This window comes from Peromyscus californicus, unplaced genomic scaffold (genome assembly GCF_007827085.1).
Source record: "Peromyscus californicus insignis strain IS unplaced genomic scaffold, ASM782708v3 Scaffold_4__1_contigs__length_199733344, whole genome shotgun sequence".
In the NCBI taxonomy this organism is placed as follows: domain Eukaryota; kingdom Metazoa; phylum Chordata; class Mammalia; order Rodentia; family Cricetidae; genus Peromyscus; species Peromyscus californicus.
The window spans coordinates 161,952,137-161,976,967 of NW_026294562.1; the positions used below are offsets into that span (position 1 = coordinate 161,952,137).

General features: G+C 51.8%; 1 protein-coding gene across 3 annotated transcripts in view; it reads left to right on the forward strand.

The window, feature by feature from the left end:
- Sipa1l3 (signal induced proliferation associated 1 like 3) overlaps positions 1–24,831 on the forward strand; it is a 216,134-nt gene that overhangs the window by 164,122 nt on the left and 27,181 nt on the right. For all 3 annotated transcript variants that reach the window (XM_052713633.1, XM_052713632.1, XM_052713634.1), the window contains 3 exons: positions 11,272–11,399; positions 14,901–15,019; positions 16,837–17,264. In XM_052713633.1, coding sequence (XP_052569593.1) covers positions 11,272–11,399; positions 14,901–15,019; positions 16,837–17,264 — 675 coding nt within the window. The remainder of the gene's footprint in view (positions 1–11,271; positions 11,400–14,900; positions 15,020–16,836; positions 17,265–24,831) is intronic.

Sequence of the window (24,831 nt, forward strand, 5' to 3'; positions counted from 1 at the left end):
TTCTGCAGCAAAAACAAATGTAATACGTCTTTGGCTAGTTAAAATAATATTCTACAACAGGAAACCCTTCACAGGAGACCAGCCTCCTAACCTGAGGTCTGTGCTCCTCCTGGAAGCCTGCCCCAAGGAAGAAAGAGGCCAGCTCTGCCACTCAGCTCCCTCAGCGGCCCTGACTGTGGCCACGGGCAACCGCCATTCTCTGAGCCCAGTGAAGATGGATAGAAAAGAGAAAGGGACAGGAAGGGGGAAAGAGGACACAAACAGAGGCCAGCCTCGGGCATGGCACATATGACAGACAGAGGCCAGCCTCGGGCATGGCACATATGACAGACAGAGGCCAGCCTCGGGCATGGCACATATGACAGACAGAGGCCAGCCTCGGGCATGGCACATATGACAGACAGAGGCTAGCCTCCAGAACATGGCACATATCCATATGCACAAGAGAAAAAAGTATGAGTTTGCTTCAAGACCTGGGAGCTTGCCAGCCTGTTCCATGTCTCCACTGGGTGCTGGGGCTGACATGAGGTGAATTCTTGGTCTCTAGTGATGACAGGAAAGAGCAGGTGGTTTATTTGAGGCCAAACCACTTGCCTCTCGCCCAGGGTCCAGTTTACCAAACTGAGGTTCTCACCCAAGGAGGACTGGTCCACACAGGCCTGGGCTTTCCCCGAGTTTCTGTCCTGGGAGGCCGGTAGTAGACAGTGCTCTGAGAGCCCCACTCTGCACCTTATTGGATGCCAGCCTCTGTTAGAAAGTCGGGGGGAAGGGGAACCCACTGTTTATCTTGTAGAGGCCACTGCTCAGCACTCATTCAGCACCGGACCCCAAGAGCTTTCAGCGTGTCAAGTGCTAGGAGGAACGTTTGGCCTACTCAGTTCCAGGGGTCTTGCTGTCCTCTTTTGCTTGTGCTAGAGAGAGAGTTCCACAAAGCACATGGCTGAGGAGCGCATCAACAGAGGAGGAGGAGGAGGAGGAGGAGGAGGAGGAGGAGGAGGAGGAGGAGCATTACCCAGGAGGTCCATGTCAGGGAGGGCAGCATTTGAGTAAAGCGGGGGACAGTGGTGGGAGTCTGCCACGGAGAAGACGGAGCATGAATGAGCAGAATGGCAGGATGAAGGAGAGGCAAAGAAACCTCTGGAATGTGCAGCACGCTGGGACGACACCTGGGCCTCAGCAAGGACCAGGACTGCAAATGGCAGGAGCTGGCTGTTGACAGATGTGATAGGGCTGAGCCTGCTGTCCTGGGCCTGCAGTCCCAGCCACCCCACGTTCTAAGACAGAAAAAAGAAAGAAACTACAAGAGGCAAAAACGGGGGTGGGGGGTGGTCAAAAGTTCACGCCTAATCTGGAATACAGAGTGACTTCAAGGCCAGCCCGTGCAACTTAATGAGACCATGTCCCAAAAATAAAGAGTGAGGGAGCTGGACGATGGCTCAGCAGTTAAGAGCACGGACTACTCTTAAGAGGACCCAGGCTAGGTTCCCTGCACCCACATGACAGCTCACAATTGTCTGTAACTCCAGTTCCAGCAGAGCCAAACCCTCTTCTGACCTCCACAGGCACCGGGCACACATGTGATACAAATATATACATGCAGGCAACACTCATAAAATAAAACAAAATTCAAGTTTGTTTGTTTTTTTGTTTTTAAAGAAGGTGCAGCTCATTGGTAACTCAGTTTAACTTATCCACCCTGATAAAGATACTTGGTGAGTTTCTGGGTTTGGGCCATTATAAATATTCAGGCTGTGAACATGGAACATGTATGTTCAAACATATACATTGCTGCATGGAAATCAGTTTCCGTTTGTATGGGCTCAGTGCCCAGTACAGTCGCTTACCGTGTGGTAAGTCCGTTTTACATGCCCGCCGGCAGCATGTGCGTGATCCAGTTTCTCCATGGTCTCATGCCATGTGGCATCGTCACCATCTCTCATTTCAGGCACTCTGATGGGTGCATCTTGCTGTCTCGTTGTCGTTTTAGTTGCATCGCTCTGAGGGCCAGCAGTGCCGAGCATCTTGTGTGCTGACCTGCCAGCTATGGACCCTCTCCAGTGAAGTGTCTGGGAGCCTTTGCCCAGTTCTAGCTCACTCTGTGCTTTGCAGTGTTGGAGAGCCCTTTGTATGATCAGCCTTGAGCTTTTCTTTTCATCTTCTTTATAGGATCTTTCCTTAAAAGAACTTTTTCTATGTATAAACTATCATCTTTTTCCTAATATAAATCAGATGTTTTACTGTTGGGCATTTTAAGTCCTTGATTCCACTACCCCACTCCTCTTCAGAGTGGAGATTGAGCCAAGACCTCTCTAGTGCAACACAAGTGCTCTGCCACTGAGCCACACCCCAGGCCCTCACTGGGGGATTCTAGGCAGGGGCTCTACCACTGAGTCACACCCCAGCCCCTCACTGGGGGATTCTAGGCAGGTGCTCTACCACTGAACCACACCCCAGCCCCTCACTGGGGGATTCTAGGCAGTGGCTCTACCACTGAGCCACACCCCTAGACCCTCACTGGGGGATTCTAGGCAGGGGCTCTACCACTGAGCCACACCCCAGCCCCTCACTGGGGGATTCTAGGCAGGGGCTCTACCACTGAGCCACACCCCAGCCCCTCACTGGGGGATTCTAGGCAGGTGTTCTACCACTGAGCCACACCCCAGCCCCTCACTGGGGGATTCTAGGCAGGTGTTCTACCACTGAACCACACCCCAGCCCCTCACTGGGGGATTCTAGGCAGGGGCTCTACCACTGTGTCACACCCCTAGACCCTCACTGGGGGATTCTAGGCAGGGGCTCTACCACTGAGCCACACTCCCAGCCCCTCACTGGGGGATTCTAGGCAGGGGCTCTACCCTGAGCCACACCCCAGCCCCTCACTGGGGGATTCTAGGCAGGGGCTCCACCACTGAGCCACACCCTCAGGCCCTCACTGGGGGATTCTAGGCAGGTGCTCTACCACTGAGCTGCATCTGAAGGCCTTTCTCTTTTTTTCTTTCTTCCTTCTTTCTTCCTTCCTTCCTTTCTTCCTTCTTTTGACACAGTTTCATTAAGTTGCCCAGCTGTATCCCAGACAGGGCTTGACATTGAGATCCTCCTGCCTCATCCTCAAAATAAAAACCTGTGCAAGTGTCGCCACACCCAGTATCCATGATTATTTTGGCTTCTGTTTCGGTGAGAGGTTTCGGTCAAGTTTTCATTTTTGCCAAGAACATCTGATTGCTCCAGCAGTTTATTGGAAAGCCAGCCTTTCTCCTACATTGCTTTTGCTACTTAAAGCTAAAAATGAATAAGAGGAACAAAGTGGATACATTCGTATGCATCTTTTTCTGAGTTCTCTGGTAGCGCTCATCAGTCTTACGGGATCTCAGGGAGTCCTCCCAGAAGCCTCATGAGGTAGATTGCGTATCCCCATTCCGCAGAAGAAAAGATGGGGCTTAGCGAAATGAATCTCCTTGGCTAACAGGAAGCAGTCTGGATAGGAATCAGGCCTGAGACTGGCTGGGGCTGGCCCTGGTCATCTCCTGCCCCAAGAATTCTGAACTTCTCTTCCAGATCATTGCCATATGTGTGGTCCCTTGGAGATCTGCGCACAGTCACACACGTGACTGGGGGTTGCACATTAGCTTCTCTAGACGGTCTCCTTGTGGTTCTAGCTCTTCCTAGTCCACAGCTCTCTTTTCAGGGCTCCAGGGGTGCCTAGCCCCAACCTCTGCTACTCATGGCTCAGCGTTTCCATCTCCACCTGTAGCTGACTTTGAGCTTGGTCAGGTGTTCCCAGCATACTCAGACCCTAAGCCACCAGATTTAACTATCATAGCACATGGGCTACTTTTGTTGTTGCTGTGAACAAGTAGCCCACAGGAAGCTGCTTCAGGGAAGAAGGATTCCTTTGGCTTAGTGCAGAGATGATAGTCATTCCTGGTGAAGAAGGCGTGTCTGCAATGGTATGGAGTGGCAGAGAGGCGAATGCTACTGCTCAGCTTGCTTGTATCCTCATTCATACCCATATCCCCGCCCCCTCAGGTAACCCAAGCTAGCTTCACACCCATCATATAGCCAAGGACAACCCTGAGCCCCTGAACTCTTGCCTCAGCCTGAGTGCTGGGATTACAGGTGTGTGATGCCACGCAGGCTTACGTGGTGCTGGGATTGAGCCCAAGGCTTTGTGTATGCTAGCAAGAAGCACTGCCGTCTGAAGCACATCCCAACCCTGAGAAACACTTTTTGTTTTAAATATGGAAGAATTTAGCGGGCTGTGGTGGTGCACGCCTTTAATCCCAGCACTTGGGAGGTAGAGGCAGGCGGATCTCTATGAGTTCAAGGCCAGCCTGGTCTACAAAGCGAGTTCCAGGATAGCTGGGGCTGTTACACAGAGAAACCCTGTCTTGAAAAATCAAAAACAAAAAAAAAGGAAGAACTTGATATAGCAAGTTCCAGGCCAGTCAGAGCTACATACTAAGACCCGGTCTTTTATTTTTTAAAAAGTAGAAGGAAGAAGAGAAAGGAAAAAAGAATGGCAGAGACGCGGTTAAGAGACCGGCTGCTCTTGCAGAGACCAGGGTTCAGTCCCCGCATGCACATAGTGGCTCCCAGCCATCTGTAATTCCAGCTCCAGGGCATCCAGTACCCTCTTCTGGCCTCCATGGGCACTGAACTCAAATGGATCACATACATATATACAGGCAAAACACTTGTACACATAAATTAAAAATAAATAATAAATCTTTAGGGACTAGAGAGGTGGTTTGTAGTTAAGGTCACTTTCTCCTCTTGCAGAGGACCTGGGTTGGCTCCTAGCCACCTACATGGTGGCCACAGCACTCTGCAACTCCAGTTCCATAGGATCCAATACCATCTTCTGACTTCCACAGGCACTAGGCATATATAGTATACATATATGCATGCAGGCAAAACATTCATACACATAAAGTTAAATAAATAAATATTAATTTAAAAAATAGTAAATAATAAAGATCGATACATCGATCTTTATTATTTATTTAAAGAATGAAAGAATTTACCAGGCACAGTGGTACACACCTATAATCACAGCAGTCTGCAAACTGATACAAGAGGATCAGGAGTTCAAGGCCAGCTTGGACTACATAATGAGGACCACTCTCAAAATAAAACTAGAGTGATGGAACTAGGTCTCTCAAACCCCTCAGTCAGCTTCTGGCAAAGTCACATTGACGTCTAGAACTTACATAAGCCATCAGTACTTATGTAAGTCATGTGACAGGGAGTCACCATTGCAGCATCTTGGCTCCACCAACAGAGAAGGTGATGGTTGGGGGTGGCAGCTAACAGTGGCTGTATCACCCATCATCCCTTCCGTCCCCTGCCCTGTAATCACTCATCCACTGTCCCATCAGTGGAGGCAGGAGGGGGGGTCTTGGGCCACGCTTTCCACTTGCATGCCACGCCTGTCTACCTTCATCTCTGCCCTGGTTCTTTCCCCTGTAGTGGTAAGCGGGAGACTCAAGCCAGCCTCCTAGTAGCTTGGCCCTGTTGACCCTTTAACACCTTCCCCTAACCTACTCAGAGTGCACCCAGGTTCTGCCTTATAGCTCCAGAACTACAGCTACTCAGCCCTTCATCAGAACCCCAAACCCTTCATCTGGAAAGTGATTTTTATTTTCCAAAAAAATAGAGTAATTACCACATCTTAGATGAGATGGAAGACAGCCATCTTCTTCCGGGGATGTTTGCCCAGAGCTCTGCATACATGGCAAGATAAAGACTGTCTTCATTTCAGTGGAGTTGACCAAAATTTGCAAGTGAATATGGTATATGTTTATGATCCCAGTACTGGAGAGGCAGAGACAGGTGAACCCCTTACTGACTGTCTAGTCTAATTGGTTGACCCCAGGGTCCAGTGAGAGACCCTGTCTCAAAAACTAAGGTGGCTGGCTCTTGAAGACTGGCAGAAGAGTAACGTCTGGCCTACACAATGCACTCACACACACACACTTAGACAAGGACGGGCTCACTTGGTAGCCAGCTTGTGTAAGCGCTGGAAAATGCAGCTGGGGTGGTGCTGCCTGCCTGTAATCCTCCAGCTCCAGAGGTGGAGGCAGGAAGGTCAGAGGTTCAGGGTCATCCTTGGCTACCAAATAGTGAATTTGAGGCTAGCCTGAGATATGTGAGAACTTGTCTCAGAATGAAACACCTGCCAGGCGGTGGTGGCGCACGCCTTTAATCCCAGCACTCGGGAAGCATAGGCAGGTGGATCTCAGTGAGTTCAAGGCCAGCCTGGGCTACAGAGGGAGTTCCAGGACAGCCAGAGCTACACAGAGAAACCCCGTCTCAAAAGAACAAAAACAAACAAACAGCAGCTGTGAGGTGACTGGAACCAGCACAGCCTGTCCTGAACGGGATCAGCTGAGAGACACCTGTCAGTTAGGCTTGGCTGCATGACGCAGCGCTCTTTCTCCCACATTGTTGGAGCCTCTGCTCTTCATTTTGGATTTGGATTGTTTTTTGTTGTTTTGCTTTTCTGTTGCATTTTTAGCTAGTCTGTGTGCATGTGTATATTTGTGGCTGCATGCATTCCAAGCGCAAGTGTGGAAATCAGGGGGCAACTGAAAGTGAGTCTTGGGGATCCCACTCAAGTCGTCAAGCTTGGAGGCAGCTGCCCTTACCCACTGAGCCGTCTCACCAGCCCAGTTTGCTTTTGTGGTTTTCTGTACTAGGGACTGAAGTCAAGGTCTCACACATAGTAGGCAAGCACCCTGCTGCTGAGCTACATCCCGGCCCCCTTGTTACTTTATGTCTTGAGAATTAGTCTCGTTAAGTTGCCTAGGCTGGCCTTGAGCTTGCCATCCCCCCAGAAGATTTCTTACATACTTTAACTGTTACTTCACTGACCAGAACTGCAAGGGAGCCTGGGAAGTGTGGTGAAGTCCAGTAGCAGGCCATGCAGAGCAGACACTGGGCAGCAGCCCATGGCTTGGCCATTGGTGCTCTCCACTCTCCCTGGCTGATCCCAGCTTCTACTGACCTTTCCCTTCGGTGCTCAGGATTTGACACTGACCTTGTGGGAAACGGAATGAACCAGTCAGAGGCCTCGGAGGCACGGAGCACTGCATTGGCCACAGACGCTCAGCACTCCTCAAAAAGTGGGCTCAAAACCCATAGAAATACGTTCTATACCACAAAGGAAGCCCAGGCAGGGTGGGCTCAGGAAACACTCATCCCCTGTGGCCCAGCATTGCCCTTGTCATCTCCAGTCCCCTCAGCAACAGCCTCAGCTTCAGACTGATGGCAGGAAGATGAGAGGCATTCATGGTGTGCTATCTAGGCCGCGCCAGATCTGGAGGAGGTGAGAGGCCATCTATGTCATTACTTTTCTGTTCCTGTGAAAAGCACCATGGTCAAGGCAGCTTGTAGAAGAAAGAGTTGATTTGGTTTGTGTTCCAGCATGTTATAGGCCATATTCGTAGAGCAGAGGCAGCAGGTGGCAGACATGGCAGCTAGAACAGCAGATGAGGGCTCACATCTTGAACTACAAGCGCAAAAGAGAATGAATGAGCAGTCAAAATGGCTTGAACCTTTATACTTTTATGTTTGTTTGAGACAGGGTTTCCCTGTGTAACTCTCGCTGTCCTGGAACTCACTATTGTAGACCAGGCTAGCCTCTAATCACAAAGATCTGCCTGCCTCTGCCTCCCGAGTGCTGGGATTAAAGGTATATGCCACTACCACTCAGTACCTTTATACTTTAAAGCCTACCTCCAATGACATACTTCCTCCAACAAGGCCACACTTCCTAAACCTCCCCAAACAGTGCCACCGACTGGGGACCAAGTATTCAAATGCCCAAGATCATGGGGGACATCTCAGTCAAACCACCACAGCGTGTGTGTGTGTGTGTGTGTGCGCGCGCGCGCGCGCGCGTGCGCGTGCACGCGTGCGCGTGCGTGTGTGTGCACATGCATGTGCATGCACACGTGCATAGTTTATGACCTACATGTGGAGGCAGAAGACAACTTGCAGGAGTTGTTCTCTTTTCCTACCATGTGGATCCCAGGGATTGGACTCAGGTCATCAGACTTGGCAGCAAGTACCATTGCCCACAGAGGATATCTTTTCTTATCTTTCTTAGGAGCAAGGAGATGGAGATGTTTGCCAGAAGCCCCTGGACTCCAATCCTCCCATTTCAGTCAGATTATCTCTGAAACTTATGTTAACAAAGTTTTATTTGGGGTCTGAGGGGATGTAGTTCATTGTGCCTAAGAGTCTCAAGTCAGTCCTAGCACCAAAGAAAAAAAGGGTTGGAGATGTAGCTCAGTTGATAGACTACTTGCCTCAGCATGCACAAAGCCCAGATTCCTAAAATGGGCACTCGCCTATAATTCCAGGAGTCTCTGGAGTTCAAGTTACTCCTCAACTACATAGTGAGTTCAAGGCTAACATGGGCTACATGAAACCCTGTCCCCCAAAATAACGAAGTTTCTCCTCTACTCCGAAGTTGCACTGTTGGTTAACTGAGGACTTCACAGGACCCAGATTGTCCCAGCGGCTATTATCTCTCCCTGCTCCAGCCAACCCCACCCCACCCCATCCCTTCCCTTCCCCCAGATTGTCCCAGCAGCTGTCATTCCCCATCACTTCCTCTTCCAGTTCAATAGTGAGAACTGGTCATCGCCACCAAGCCAGTCACAGGGGTCAGGAAATCTGGCCCGTGACATTATGGAAGTAGAAAGTCACAAATAGTTTTTAGACGTCTTTACTATAAACCGCCATTCATCCCAAACCGTGCCTCTGCCTGTCCCTGAGCCAGCCCCAGATAAACAGAAAAGGCCAAGGCCATTCCATGAGTGGCCTGAGGTAGACTGACATGGGGAGTGAGGGGTGTTCGCTGCTCTAGAGGCGGTGGGACCTGGGAGAATGGAGCCGATGAATGAGGCGGACTAAAGTCTCATGCAATAGGCAGCTTTATTCAGAGCATCAGGCAATTTGTACTCTGAAGGTTAAGAAGAGTCATGTGAGTAAAGTGCCCAATCGCAAAGACAAGCCACACATGGCTGAAACATGTTTCTCCATAGAGTCATGTAGACAAGTAACAACAGCTGGTTGTAATGCATAATCTGAAGTCAACTCACTCCCATCTGCTACATAGGAGGAGCATGAAAACGTGTTCCAAGAACAGTTCCATGTCTTTGAAGAAGCAGGTCATGAGACTCTTGTCTTGGTTTCTTGGAGTTTTCTCACAAGCCCTCAGAGTTCCCTTCACACGACTCCATTCTTGGACCGTGTTCTGACAGAGGCGGGCACAGAGTCTACTTGCTTTTTGTGTCGCTGTGACCACGTGTCTGGCAAAAACAACTCAGGAGAAGAATTGATTTATGGTTTCATGGGGGTTGATCCATAGCTGCTTGGCTCCGTGTGCCTGTAGGAGCATGTGGAGGAAGGTAACTGTTCCCATCACAGCAGGCCAGGAGACAGAGCCGCAGGAAGCGACCAAGGACAGTCTGAACCCACTAGTGACCTATTTCTTCCAGCTAGAACTCACCTCCCTAAGTTTCTAGAACCGTCCAAAACAGCACCAGCAGCTGAGGCCAAGCTTCTAAAACACAAGCTCTCACATGGGAGTGTCATTCCAGACTCAAGCCCCAAAACAAGAGGTGTTCATAGCAGCCCCCACAATCAAACTCCCAGCTCTCCGCCACCAGCTCCCTTGAATTCTGGCCCTTGCCTGTGGTATGTGTTGCTGTCTGGGGGCATCTCTGCTGTTTCTCCACTCCCCAACCTTGGCAGTGATTATCAAATATAAAAACTACAGCTCAGCCCAGTACAGTGGTACACACTGATAATCCTAGCACCAGGGAAGATGGGAGGCAGGAAGAGCTGTTCAAGGTAATCTTTGGCTAGATAACCAGTTCAGGCCAGTGTGGGCTACATGAGATGCTGTCTCAAAACAAGATGAAAACAAACAAAAAGGCAGAGCCAGCGAGATTTCTGAGTGGATAAGGCACCTGCTGCTGACCTGAGTTCAGTCCCTAGATCCCATATGGTAGAAGGTGAGAACAGACTCCTGCAAGTTGTCCTCTGACCTCTGCATGTGTGTTGTGGTCTAGGCACATGTGCACACACATAAATGTGCACACACATAATATATATGTTTTGTTTCATTTTATTTTGTTTTAGACAGGGCTTCTCTGTGTAATGGCTCTGGCTGTTTGGGAACTCACTTTGTAGACCAGTCTGGCCTTGAACTCACAGAGATCTGCCTACCTCTGCCTCCTGAGTGCTGGGATTAAAGGTGTGAGCCACCACTGCCAACAATAAAAAATATTTTTAAAAGAATGAATCATGGAGCTGGAGAGATGGCTCAGCAGTTAAGAGCACTGACTGCTCTTCCTGAGGACCTGGGTTCAATTCCCAGCACCCACATGGCAACTAACAACTGTCTGTAATTCCAAGATCTGACCCCCTCACACAGACATACATGCAGGCAAAACACCAATGCACACAAAGATAGATAAATTATTTTTATAAAAAAGAATCAATCACAAACCTAAAAACAAAACAAAAAACAACCATAACTCAATCAAAGCCCTTGCCCAACTGAGAGCTGGGGTTTGAGTCCAAATCTGCCTTGTTTTTAAGCCACTGTGGAGTCCTCCTCCAGCAGCAAAGGAACGCTGGTATAGACTGTGGGCCGGATGTCTCAACTCCCCCTGTGTCAGGTGTCAGACACATGCCAAGTGCTGTAAGAAAGGGCCTGTTATAGTCACCTCTTAACAGCTGGGGAAACTGAGGCTCTGGCCTAGAAATTGATTATACCTGGCCAGGCAAAAGACAACAGTGAGGTATGGAACTCATCCTCTCCAGTCTGGGTCTGCTGTACCCACAAAATGCTGCCTGATTGGTCTAGCTCCTTCAGAGAAAGGGGAGCCTACAGTGAGCCTGAGGCCAAAGCTCCAAGGAAGGCTAGATACCCCCCTTCTACAGCCAAGAGGCAGAAGCCTGAGTAAGCAGGGCAGTCGCCCAAGTGGCGCTGCGCCCTCCCTCCTCGGGAAGGCTGCTGTACCCTGCGCTCCTGTTGCCGCCACCCCCCTGGCAGGCGTCCCAGGCGAGCCTCTTCGCTGAGCTTCAGTTATTAGCAGATACCAGGCTGCCTCGCCCAGCCTTGCCAGCAGCTCATCACCCCAGCCCACAGCAGAGTCTCCTGAGTGTTAAAAAACCACTGGCAAGCAGGTCCCGGGCTCCTCTGGCGCCACCACACGGGGACTTCACCTTGTGTCCCCCTCTACCTTGCAGGTACGCGGCCGCCCCGCACCCGCTACTGTCATTCGACCCTCACTTTATGCACGATGGCATGTCCAGCGGCGACTCCTCTTCAGGTGGCCTGACTAGCCAAGAGAGCACCATGGAGCGCCCAAAACCAGGTAAGGCGTCTGGGCCCCAGTGCCGTCGGCCCCTCCCCTAGGGCCTCTCCCTGCTGGTCTGACAGATGACCTCCCTTCTTCTTGGCTTTCTCTGGACTACACAGACTATAAAATCATGCCATGGCTTTGCTCATGTGCTTCTGGATTCTGTGGCTCAGTGTCACGCTAGTTCCGGGCAGCCGTGTGACTGAATGATGGGATTTCTGTACTTAGTATTCTTTTGTGCTGGAGGATGCTGAGGGGACAGTTCGAGGCTGTTTCCTCTATCTCTTCATGAGCATGTGTTCCTAGACATAGAACAGCTGGATCATGTGTTTGACTTTATAAGAAACTGCCAACCCACTACTCAGGGTCTTGAACTGTTTCCACTCCTACTAGTGGCAAGGCTCTGTGTCTGTCCTCAACGTTTCTGTTTGGACCATTGGAGTGGACATAGTGCTAACATGGTGTGCTTTTCTTTGCCTCTTTCTTTTAATTCAGTTTTATTGAACTTAACATATTCATTCATTTAGAAAGGGAATCTTATTATGTAGCCCAGGGTAGCCTGACACTCACTGTGTAGCTGAAGATGGCCTAGGATTCTTGATCCTCCTTGTCTGTACCTCATAAGTGCTGGGATTACAGGCATGCATGACCACACCATTGGGTCTAATTTCCATTTTTCTGACTAATGGAATTGAACGTCTTTTATACACACACACACACACACACACACACACACACACACACACACACACACACCCCAGATATAATTATGAATTGTGTACCTGCACCACTTGGATGAATACTTTAAACACAATCTCTTGTGACCACCTTGTAGCCCCTTTGAAGCCTAAGGACCTGATGAACAGTTGGGTGGGTTCCAAAGGAAGATGGCTAACGAAGTGCCAGAAAGAAGAGGTGGAGAGGCAGACGTCCTCCTGGGAGGTGTCGAGGGTTTGCAGGCAGCTGGGAAAGGTGACCTCAGCCACATGCCCAGGATTAGCATCAGGGAGGACTCGGTACAGTGTGTGGGTGTCCTGAACCAGGGATCGTGGTGCAGCCCGGGTAGGGGGTTGCCTTGTCCCTGCTGTGCATCTCTCTGCTGCCTTGAGGGCGTCCTCACCATTTATTCCTTCTCAATGAGCTGGTCTTGCCTGGTACTGCTCATGGGTCTTTATTTTCCCACTCCATTCAGACAAGGAGAGGAATGTTGCCTGGCTCTTTGTCACACCAAAGTGCAAAATGAGGAGCCTTTTCCAGTTCAGCACAGGCCCCAGATGGGGGTCAAAAGACCCTGCTACTTCCCTTCTGTCCCCTAGAACCCCAGTACCCCCTCCCTTCCCCGAGCCCTAATTATAAGGTGACTAACACCTTCCCTGACGCACACACGTGCACACATGTACACTGGGAAGATCTGTGTTAAGAAACCATCAAGAAGTTTAGAACATGTAGAAGACCCAGAAAGGGGGAGATTCAGGAAGAGTGACAAGGGGTGGCAAAGATCCGAAGCAGTGGCAGAGGCTTTGCCCAGCCTCCATGCAGTGGGCAGTCATGGCATCTGCAGCCTGGTTTTGTGCAATCGCCATATGCCTGGCTTTGTACTAGGTGCCCCACGGTCCCTTCCGCTGAGTCACAGCAGCGGGCACCGTGACTCTCCTACTGCAGAAATGAGGCAGTGAGGCATGGATGGGTTATCCCTCACCGGAGGTTGTTGCTGGTGAGTGGCATAATCGAGATTTGAACTGAAGCCTGTTGGATCACTCCACCATCTACAGGGTGTGGATACAGCCACATGTTTCCTGTACCACAGAGCACCCAGGTTGAGAAAGTGTCTGCTAAACCAGGCCCATCTTCCTCAGCAGGATCATGGACTCTGCGGTGCCCTGGGCTGCCCTGGGGCCTTCAGCTTTGGGCTGGAAGCTCATGCTCCCATGGACCTGGCAGCAAGTTTCCGGTCATACACAGGACCTCTGCGGTGACCCCATCCCTTGAGGGTCTAATGAGTCATGCCTACCAGGCCCCAGGACTGCCTGTCCTTAGAATATTTTCCAAGCCCTTGCAATTACTGCCAGTTGGGGACAGGCAGGGAACCCCAGAAAGATGGGGACTGGGCAGCATAGACGCTGACATCCACTTCCTGCCTGACCATTTCTGACTGCGTGATCTCGAACCAGTTACTCTCTCTCTCTCTGAGCCTTGATGGTACCCTTCTATTCGAGATGGTTCCGATACCCAGTTTACTAGTTCTGGGGCTGTCCAGCAACTGATGTATGCAGACATGGTGCACGTCTACAGTCCCAACACTCCCAACACTGGGAAGATTGAAAGAGTAGGATCAGAATGAGTCGCGGGCCAGCCGGGCTGTATAGTGAATCCAATCCCCAGGGACGTGTGCACACACACAAATAAATAAAGTAATAAAAATTTTAATAAATAAATGCAGGGCTGGGGAGTTGACTTGATGAGTAAAGCAGTTGCCACACAAGCCTGATAACCTACATCAGATCCCTAGATCCCACACAAAGGCCAGATGTGGTGATGTACATCTGTAATCTTTGTTTTTTTTGGGGGGTGGGGGGGTTCAAGACAGGGTTTCTCTGTGTAGTTTTGGTGCCTGTCCTGGATCTTGCTCTGTAGACCAGGCTGGCCTCAAACTCACAGAGATCTGCCTAACTCTGCCTCCCAAGTGCTGGATTAAAGGCGTGCGCCTCCATCACCTGGTGCATCTGTAATCCAGATGTGGTGGTGTGCATCTGTAACCTAGATGTGATACATATCTGTAATCCAGATGTGGTGGTGTGGATCTGTAATCCAGATGTGGTGTGCATCTGTTATCTAGATATGGTGGTAAGCATCTGTAATCCAGATGTGGTGGTGTGCATCTGTAATCCAGATGTGGTGCACATCTGTAATCCTAGCATTCGTACAGTGAGATGGAAGACAGCGACAGGAGAATCCTGGAAGCTGGGGCCAGCTAGCTTGGAATGAAGCAGAATAAAGAACGAGAGATACCCCACCCCAATACATTGGAAGGAGAGAACCAATTCCCAAAAGCTGTTTTTGACCTCCACACATATGCCATGGCACTCAAGCACCCACACTCACACACACACAGAGGTGAAATAAATATAAGTTAAATAAAATGTAAAGACCTTCCAATCCATCAGTGAGGTTAAAGAATGACTGGAAGGAAGTGAGCATGTCCTGTATAAAGAGATGCCCCAGCTGGCCCTACGCGGCAAGTGTGCTCAGCCTCCTTGGGGGATGATGAAGGAAGGTTGTATGCTTCACTGCATTAGCCACGTAAGACTCTCAGAGTGCTTCCGGGCATGTAATATGTGCTCAGTAAATATCCACTACAACTGAGTCCTGCTGTAGCCCAGAGCATGCATTGGTAGAGCCTCCAGAGCAGACAGCTTAGTCAGAGAGTGGAACCGTGCAGCCATAGTTCAGGGTAGATCCTTCAGGCCCTGGCCCGCCTCACTCCTAACCTCCTGTCTGTCTCCTCTTTCCTTGCAGAGCCTCTGTGGCACGTGCCGGCCCAGGCCCGGCTCTCGGCCATAACTGGAAACAGTGGCAGCAAGCACCCCTCCAGGCAGGACGCGGCTGGCAAAGATTCTCCCAACAGGCATTCCAAAGTGAGTCTGTGCCTTGCCCTGCCCGGCCCTACCCTGCCTCATCCAGGGAGTGAGGCCTGTAGCGGCTGGCTGCTGGCTGGCGTCTTTCCTGGGCACATGGCTGCTGAGGGCTGGGTGGCTTTCTCTGGGTGTGGCCTCTGGTAGGCGCCTCCTCGGCCAGTCTTTCCCCAGAAGGATGCAGTGCGGGTCTGCAAGGGGCAATGTGAATGCACAGGGTGAATCAGACTCTATGCTGTCCCCCGGGGCCTCCAGACCCCCACTGGGCCCCTCCCCAGGATCTGCATTATTGAAGTAGTAGGATAAGAGGGCAAGAGGTTCCAGGGAGAGATTTTTCAGCCCAGGCCAGAGATGGAATGAGTCATTTCCACCTACCTTGCAATGGCTAGGACCCCATCTCTGCCAAGAAGGCAGGGAGATGGAGTCTGCCTATCTAGTTTGGTCTTGGCAGCCTCGTTCCACATGCCGAGCACTGGGACTATAGTGAAGAGGACAGAGGAGCCACTGTCCTCAGGAAGCTGACTCCCAGTGTGGCAGCAGTCACTGAATGGACAGCATTTATACGTTGCTAAAAAAAAGCCCAGTTACGGTTGCTTGACTTACACTGTGGCCTTAGGTAATACCGTCAGCAAAGCCCTGGGAGTGTCTTCGTCGGGGTCACTACTGCTGTGGTGAAAACACCAAGGCAGCTGGGGAGGAAAGGCTTTCTTCAGCTCACACTTCCACAGCACTGTTCACTGAAGGAAGTCAGGACAGGAACTCAGGCAGGACAGGAACCTGGAGGCGGGAGCTGATGCAGAGGCCATGGAGGACAGCTGCTTACTGGCTTGCTCCCCATGGCGTGCTCAGTGCTCAGCCTGCTTTCTTACAGAACCCAGGACCACCAGCCCAGGGATGGCACCACCCACAGTGAGCTGGGGCCTCCCCATCAGTTACTAAGTAAGAAAGTGCCCAACAGGCCCGCCTACAGCCCGGTCCTATGGAGGCATTTTCTTAGTTGAGGCTCCCTCCCCCCAGATGACTTTAGCTTGTGTTGAGTTGACATAAAACTAGCCAGCCCAGGAGGTGACCTTGAATGAAGATAGGAAAGAGCCATAAAAAGAGCTGAGAGAAGAGTGTCACAGACAGAGGGAGCAGCAAGTGCGAAGACCCTGAGGCTTGTGCCTGGTACAGAGAACAGCAAGGCATGCTCTAGAGAGACCGGGGGGGGGGGGGGGGGGGGGGGGGGGGGGGGGGGGGGGGGGGACGACGATGACGGGGGACACCACGACACAGAGCGTGAATGAGTCAGACCGCCAGGACTCATGAACTGCTCCCTGAAACTGCCACAGCAGAGTTTCGAGCAGGGAGGGGGGACATGGTTCCATGCAGATGCTCACAGCTTTCCTCTGGCCACATGAGATGGGGAGATGGAGAGGAGGGTACAGCGGTGGCCCTGTGGGAGGTAATGGCAGACAGGACCCAGGGAGAACGGGAGCACACCATCATGGCAGTTCCAGCATGTGTCTGCCATACGTAGGCAGCAGGTTTGCAGGGCGGGTGCTGAAAAGATGGAGGTACCATTGTGAAGGGCTTAGGAGGAGGCCCCAGACCTCAGTTGGAGATGTGTTGATCTGAGTACCAAGTGAGTCAGGGCTTTTTATCACACACCTATTTTACAGATGTATAAACGGAGGCAGGGAGAAAGTAAATCACTTGTCTAGGGTGGCTATACCAGTAGGGGAGGAGCCATGATGTGGACATGCCTGGCTCTGGGGTGCTAGTATGGGCAGAGGCTCCCACCCCTAGAATCGAGATGACACACTTGCCTTGCCTTTCAGGGTGAACCTCAGTACTCAAGCCATTCCAGCAGCAATACCCTCTCCAGCAATGCCTCCAGCAGCCACAGTGATGACCGATGGTTCGACCCTCTGGACCCCCTAGAGCCAGAGCAGGACCCCTTCTCCAAGGGCGGCTCCAGTGACAGTGGCATTGACACCACACTCTACACCTCCAGCCCCAGTTGTATGTCCTTGGCCAAAGCACCTAGGCCTGGCAAGCCACACAAACCTCCTGGAAGTATAGGCCTTTGTGGCGGGGGCCGGGAGGCCGCCGGAAGACCCCACCCTGCAGACCGACGGCGGGAAGTCTCCCCTGCACCTGTAGTCGCTGGCCAGAACAAGGGCTACCGGCCAAAGCTGTACTCCTCAGGCTCCAGTACCCCTCCAGGCCTGGTCGGGGGCAGCCGAGACCCACCAAGGCAACCCAGGTGAGACCCCGCACCAGCTCCAGGCCTCCCAGGAGACCCTGGCAACCTCTCGCTGACCCCAGAACCCTAGTGGCAGCTCCTTCCCCGAAACATGCTTGCTGAGAATTGTGCTTGCTTGCAGAGTTGGCATGGAGGGCACATGCTACATACCCATCAGCCTCCAAAAATCTAGCTGGAGAGAGAAGTCGGACTGTGTCTCTGTCTTCGTCTGTCTCTGATTCTCCCTGACTCTCTGTCCTCTCTCTCTGCCTTCTGTCACCAGTGCTTTTTAACTCCGTGACAGTTTCAGATCTTACCTGTCACAAGTGGGTTTGTCTGTGGCTCCAATAAATAGGGGCCTAACAGTCTCCTGACAGACTCCACAGAGGATAGGCTGCCGTGGGACTTGGTAGGCCTCAAGGACTAGTCCCTGGCACCTTGTCCTTAAGCTCTTACCATGCTGGCAGGCTCTCCGCTCTCCAGATGGGGTGAGGGGACAAAGGGGGCTGCAGCACCTCTGCTACCCGCTCTGTATGGAGAAAGCAGTGCTTCCCAGAGCCATCCACAGCTGGTGGGGTCACGTGACTCTCCCAGCTGCAACTGAGGTCTGCAAAGGCACGGCTTGCCTTTGAGCAGGAGCCCCCAGACCCCACCCCGATTGACTCGAGTGGGTTTCCCACCCCACAGCCTGAGTTCTGCCTCAGTGGGTTGGGTGGGATGCGAGAATATGCATCTTTTTTTAAGCTCTTAGCTGTCGGTGGCTGCGGTCTCAGGACCGTGTTGAGAAGCATGAGTAGGGAGAGTGACAACTACCTCGGCCTGCAGTCTGAACCCACACACTTGGTGCTCCCAGGAAAGCAGCAAAGGTCTGCCCGGGAAAGGGAGGCAGAGCGTTCTGTGGGAGCACCAGCTTGGTCCCTTCCAGGTGCCCTTCTGACACACTTGCTGGGCCCACAGCTTCCCTTCCCTGATGGCCTGGACCCAGGACTCTTACCCGAACTCAAGGCCTTCCTGGAATAAAAGGCTTCCTGGCACCTTTGCCTGTGAGCCTGTGGACTCCATAATTCACTGTAGAATCCCATGCCTTTGTTTCCCTTTTTAAGTTTGTTTGTTTGTTTGTTTTAAGGCAGGGTCTCACTATGTATCTCTGACTGTCCTGGAACCACCGCCCCTCCCCCCGCGCCCCCTCCCCCCCCGCCCAGGAACTCACAGTGATTCACCTGCCTTTGCCTTTTGAGTGCTAGGATTGAAGGCGTATGCCATCATGTCTGGCTTCTTTCTTTTTCTTTTTCTTTCAAAGGGATATTTTGAGGCTAGCCTGGAAAGGTAGGGGTATTTGGCCTGCATGTATGTCTGTACACCGCATGCATGCTTGGTGTCCTAAGGAAGCCAGAAGAAGGCATTAGATCTCTTGGGACTAGAGTTACAGGTGGTTGTGAGCCACAGTGTAGGTTCTGGGAATTGAACCTGGGTCCTCCGGGAAAGCAGTCAGTGCTCTTAACCACGGAGCCATCTCTCCGGGTCTTAGCTGTCAATAGGTGCAGTCTGAGGACCACACTTTGAGAAGCACCAGTCGGGAGGCAAGTGGGAGAGAGCTGTGTTTCCACAGAGAAGTAGCTGGGCGCCAAACAGTGCCTCTCATTAGCAGCACGCTTTGGTCTGCTCTAGTCATGAACTGCTGAACATGGCTTTGTCCTTGCTAGAAGGGTTTCATGACTCCTCCAACATTCTCCAACATTTGAAAACCACCATAGTTAGACTGGGAAGGTACAGTGCTTGCCTAATACTTGCAAGACCCTGGGTTCAAATCCCAGAACTACAAGAAAAAATAGGAGAGTTGGGAAAGAGAAAAGAAAAGCAGCAGGTCAGGAGTGCCTGAGTCCTCAGCTACCCTGATCTGAGGGAGCCCAGGAGGGTTGCCATGGAGACAAAGAAAGACAGTGTGGGAGCTATCTTAGGCCACCTTCCTACACCAGTAATTCTGAACTTCTGACCTCACTGACTGCTTTACTTCACTCACTCACTCACTCATTCATTCATTCAGCATATATCTCTTAGAGATCTGTGCTGGCCTCTGTAACTCCGTCCCGTTCCTCACCACTGATGACAGTCCAGCCGTCACTCAGAACAAGGCAGAGCTTTGTGCCTACTGAACAGTATGAGGTGTGAAGGCAAGAGAGCACAGCAGGGCATTTCCAGCCTGTGTGGTCCCTGTTCTTGGCACATTGGTGGGAGCTGGGCCACTTGGGAGACTGAGGCTGAATGATCACCAGTTCAAAGCCAGCCTGGGCGGCTTAGTGAGACTCCGTTTTAGAGCAGACACAAGTTAAAGGTGGGCTGGAGGTGTAGCTGAGTGTTTACCTCACTGTTGAGCAAGGTTCAGCCTCTAGCACTGAAAAGAAAACAGTTTTGTAGGGTTTGAGATCCATGATATAAAGGCAGTAGCAATGCCAGGCCTGGATGGTGGGTGAGGCAGGGGGTGGGAACAAATTACCCTGTATCTGAGAGAAGTATTTGCTGAACCCAGAAGTGGAAGGAGTGAGAGAGGGGAGCCCCACTATACAACTGGGCCCTGGTGGTTGGGAGCTTTAATTTGCATATAGACAATTGATGCTAATTGCAAATCATTCTTATCTACTCATTAAAGCTGCTTCCTGAAGTTTTCTCCTAGGCAACCGGGTTTTAGTATAGAACAGCATTTCCCAAAATGGGGTGCCTGAGGTGATCTGGGTGGAAAGAGGAGGGAGATGTTGTCTCTTAAATGGATATATGTTTCGTTATGAAGCAGCAGCACTTCCAACCCACTCCAATCGTTCAGACACTGCCCTGGACCAGTTACCATCAATGAGATAAGATGGCTTGCTTGCTCTCTCCTCTGGGGGCCGGGGGGAGGGGGGCAGGTAATCTGTTTTTGAGACTGGACCTTACTCTGCAGCCCTGGCTAGTGTGGAACTCACTGTGTAGCCCAGGCTAGCCTCAAACTTGTGGTGGTAATCCTCCTGCCTCTGTTCCCGAGGTGCTGGAAGTACCCCCTAGTTGCCACACACCATGTTAGAGCTGAGATGATTTAAAGAAGCATATTCAGTCAGGTGTAGTGATGTAAACCTGTCATCCTAACACAGGGAAGGCTAAGACAGTGAGATTGTGAGATCCAGGCCAACCTAGGCCACATGGCAAGAGCATGTCTCATACACACACACACACACACACACACACACACACACACACACACACACACACACGAAGGTATTGTTCCAGACAGTGCATCCAGTTGTCCATGTTCCCCCACCCTCCCGGTTTGCACAGTGCTATGGATATGCACGTATTCCCCTACACAGTCGCTGGTCACCAACTTGAGCCAGACCTGGTCTCAGGAGACCCCAGGCACCCCTGCCACCTGCTGGCCACACCGTGCCTGGTAGCAGACAGCCCCACAGCCTTCTGCACCTACTATTGCAGGCCCAGTCCTTGAGACTAACAGACAGTACCCAGAGGACAGGTGGTACCCTGGTCTGAACAGGCCTGTCATGAGAGTCCCGGACCTTGTCTTCACCCCACAGCATTCTCTGTTGCCCAGATCTTGCCGTTTATTCCTAAGCAAGTGTGTGTGTGCCAGGCCCAGTGTTGGCTGGCGCCAGGGAGACAACAGGCAGATGGTAACAAAGTCATGGGCGAACTGTGCTAGTAGGCAGCCTCAGAGGAGGCTGGCCAGATGTTTCCAGTCTGGGGTGCAGTTATGTGGGTGCTTGCTTTGTCATTTTGTGTGTATGAGGTGGATGCAAGGGCTCGTTGCTGGGAATCAGACCCAGGGCTTTGCACATACTAAGCCCCATAGCCCTGACCTTGGACACGGACAAAAAAATCAAACAAACAAAAGCCACCCAGGCCTGGAGGCACAGGGGCTGCTAGTCCCAGCACTCCGGAGGCCGATGCAGAGGGATTATCATTTCTGGGCCAGCCTAGGCTACATAGTAAGACCTTGTCTCAAATTTAAAAAGCAGCAGAGGCCGGCCGGGCAGTGGTGGCGCACGCCTTTAATCCCAGCACTCGGGAGGCAGAGCCAGGTGGATCTCTGTGAGTTCGAGGCCAGCCTGGGCTACCAAGCGAGTTCCAGGAAAGGCGCAAAGCTACACAGAGAAACCCTGTCTCGAAAAACCAAAAAAAAAAAAAAAAAAGCAGCAGAGAAAGATGAGGTTACAGAGGGGGTTCTCCAGAGGGGGAGCAGTGGGTACAAAGGGCTAAGGCTGGGGAAAATGGTGGAGCTGGCATGTCCCTGAGCACAGGCCCGACGGTGCGCCAGGGAGATCATCAAGGCACTCCATTACCAGTGTGAGTTTGATCCTAAGTGCCAAGGACAGCCAGGAAAGGTTTCAGCGAGAGGAGACCGGGCAGATCTGTGCTGCTTCTTCTAACTGTGTTTGTGTACATGGTGTACCACACAAGCCACGGTGCACATCACAGGCTGGCTTTATGAAGTCAGTTCTTTCTTTCTGCCTTTACGTGGATTGCAGGAATCAAACTCAGGCCACTAGGCTTGTGTGACAAGTGCCTTTATCTGCTAAACTGGCCCCTGGTCCCAGATCTGGGCTTTGAAAAGGAGGTTTGAGGGCAAGACGGGAGGTGGAGTCCCAGGGAGGGTGAGGCTGAGCTGAGGAGGGTGCAGGCCTGGAGCAGATGCCTAGGTGAGCTGCTGCTAATTGCTGTAAGCGAGGAGCCATGGCCACCGTGGCTGGGGTGCGGGAGCAGCTGGAGAAGCCCATTTCTCTGACGAGCCAAGCCCAGCTCATTAGACATTGTTCTAGACCCTTCGGTGCTCTAGGGAACAGGGTCCAGTCCCTCCTTTGTGGAGCTGACATTCTACTGCAGAGAGGAAACAGATGGACAGACAGACAACAACCAAGTGATACACAGATGGCAACCAAGGCAGAGGAAAGAAATGGGGAGACAGGCAGTGTCTTGATTTATCATAGAAAACAAGGGTCCTGGCAGCCAGACAGCAAATGCCAGGGCCTAACTGGCCTGTTTCGCAGTACTCTGGGAATATCAGGTGACCAGAGAGGTTGGGGCAGATAGCCAAAGAAAGCATGGCAGGAGGTCAGATTGGCACAGAGGGCAGGAGCCCTGCTCCAGCAGGTTCAATACTGTGATCAGCGGCTAGGATTTGATCGGGGGGGGGGGGGGGGGGGGGGCATGGGAGCCATAGAAGGTGGCTGAGCCCATAGGTAGGTAGGTAGGTAGGTAGATAGATAGATAGATAGATAGATAGATAGATAGATAGATAGATAGATAGACAGTCAGATAGACAGATGTATCTTGTTTGTTTGTTTTTAATATCACTCTGGCTGCAGGCCTATAATCCAAGTACTCAGAGGCAGAGGCAAGAGGATCATGAGCTGAACTGGGCTACACAATGAGACTCCTGTCTTATTTGAGAGAAACAGGCTGTTTAAAGGAAGGGAGAATAGAGGACAGAATTTGAAAGCTGTCAGGAAGAGATGGGCCTGGCCACACCCAGAGAAGCCCCACCCACTTCCCTGGCCCCAGCTTTTCCTCGAAGCCCACACAGCCTGTAGCTGCTTGTGCAGGTCCATGACTTCAGCAGCTTCACAAATATTACCCCATTCTACCCCAGACATTCGTCATGGGAGCCCAACTGCCAAGCCCCTGCCCGGTGCTGGTGCCTGTCCTGGGCACCTGAATGACCCAGCAAGCCCAGACGCATAACTACCTGGCCCGAAGCAGTGCACATGCCAAAGTCTTTTGGTTTCCAGAGCAATTTGTCAGTCAGAGCTAGGGGATCAGAGACTCGGCTCCACGTGGAGCTGACGCAGCTGGGCGTTCCCAGCAGGCAGGAAGCACGTGGCTTTGCTTCCCAGGCTGTGCTAGCAGTCTCCGGATCTCTCTGGGGCTCCATCTCGGGCACAGCCCTAAAAGGTAACCCGGGGGTCTGCTGGGGCCCACCCTGCCTGTGTCAGGAGACTGGGGCCACATACGATAGATCTGCTCAGGGAGTCACAGCTAGCAAGGGGGGGAAAACCCAGTCTGTTTTCCTAGGACTAAGGGGTTGAGGGAGTGCCTGACAGAGACCTGTGGACAAAGGGGCAGCTCAGAGGCCCTGAGGTAGAAACACTCCTGGGTATTTGAGGAATAGCATTGTGTAGCTTCTACAGACAAGACAGGCAAGTGAAGAAACTGAGGACACAGGAGATGGCAGATGGAGTGGGGGACTCTGCTTGTCTGCATGAGCTGAAACCACAAAGAGTTCTGGAGTGTTGCACATTCCCATAGGGTCCCTGTGGCTGTGAGAAGGACACAGAAGGCATGTAGAAGAGACAGTGGTGACTATCCTGGCAGGAGGCACTTGGTAGAGGTGGCACGCAGTGTTGGGCATAGGATCCAGATGAAGTCCTCACTCTAAATCCTTTCTGTTTCACTCCTGAAGAGGCTGCAGGGTGGGTGTGGCCCCTGTTAAGATCCTGCCAAAGAATCAGAATATGATCCTTTCAGACCCTCTGGTCATGGCAAACATGGGCGTGTGGGGTCGGGGTGGATTCAACAGGTGAGCCGGGTGGTGAACGGCCAGACCCCCTGGGCTGTGTGAACATGTTGCTCCTGCGTGACCTCCTTACGCTGTGTGTGTCAAAGTCTTAGCTCCCCACTTTTGCTGTGTGAACTCCTTCAGGCCCTCGATCTCTGAACCCACCCTCCTATCCATCGAATGGGATAGTAATGGAAGCCCAGGCTGGGCATGGTGGCACACGCTTGTAATCCTAGCACTCAGGAGGTAGAGGCAAGAGGATCAGGAGGAGGTCAGGTCATCCTCAGCTACACAGCAAGTTGGAGGCCAGCCTGGGTACATGAGATCCTGCCTCTAAAAATTAGATGATAACAATAACAGAGCAGAGCTAGGGTCCAAGGTCATGAGGACAAAGTGAAGCTGTGAATTTAAAGGACTTAGCACAGGGCTCCCTCCAGAGCTGGGTTATCTCTTTATTACGCCTTTATCCTGACAATAATCATCTCGAGAACACAGAAGAAAGGGTGAGGTTTGTCCTGCGCGTCCATCCCATATGTACTAAGGACAAGTTATTTAGGCTCCCCAGGCCTCACTGTCCCCGCCTGAAATATGACAGTGACTCCTACATCAGGAAGTGTCAGGTGCTGTATGAGGTGATGTGTGGGAAATGTTTGATACCAGGCCTCACTGTGTCCAACGTCTTTGCAGTCAGCCACGTCCCTGCCTCCCAGACCGACCCTGCTCTTTCCCCAAAGACAGGGCCGCAGCTCTCCACTTTGTACCGTCATCCACCTGGGACTGCCGACCCTTCCCTTCAGAGCCTCGATGGAGCAGTAACATTGCTCACGAAGCCAATGGGCTGTGTCCACCCAGCCTGTGGCTAAAGCAAGGGACAACGGTGTAGGAGGCATCTCCCCACACCCCTGCCCTGCCTTAGCTGGAACAGGGCTCTTAAGCCCTGGACAGGCCAGCTCCATACACCTGCAGTTCAGGGACCACCACTGGGGCTCCTTCCTCAGAAGAAAGCCAGTGTGTGCATGGAAGCAGGCTTGCAGCCTTGCTCATCTGGAA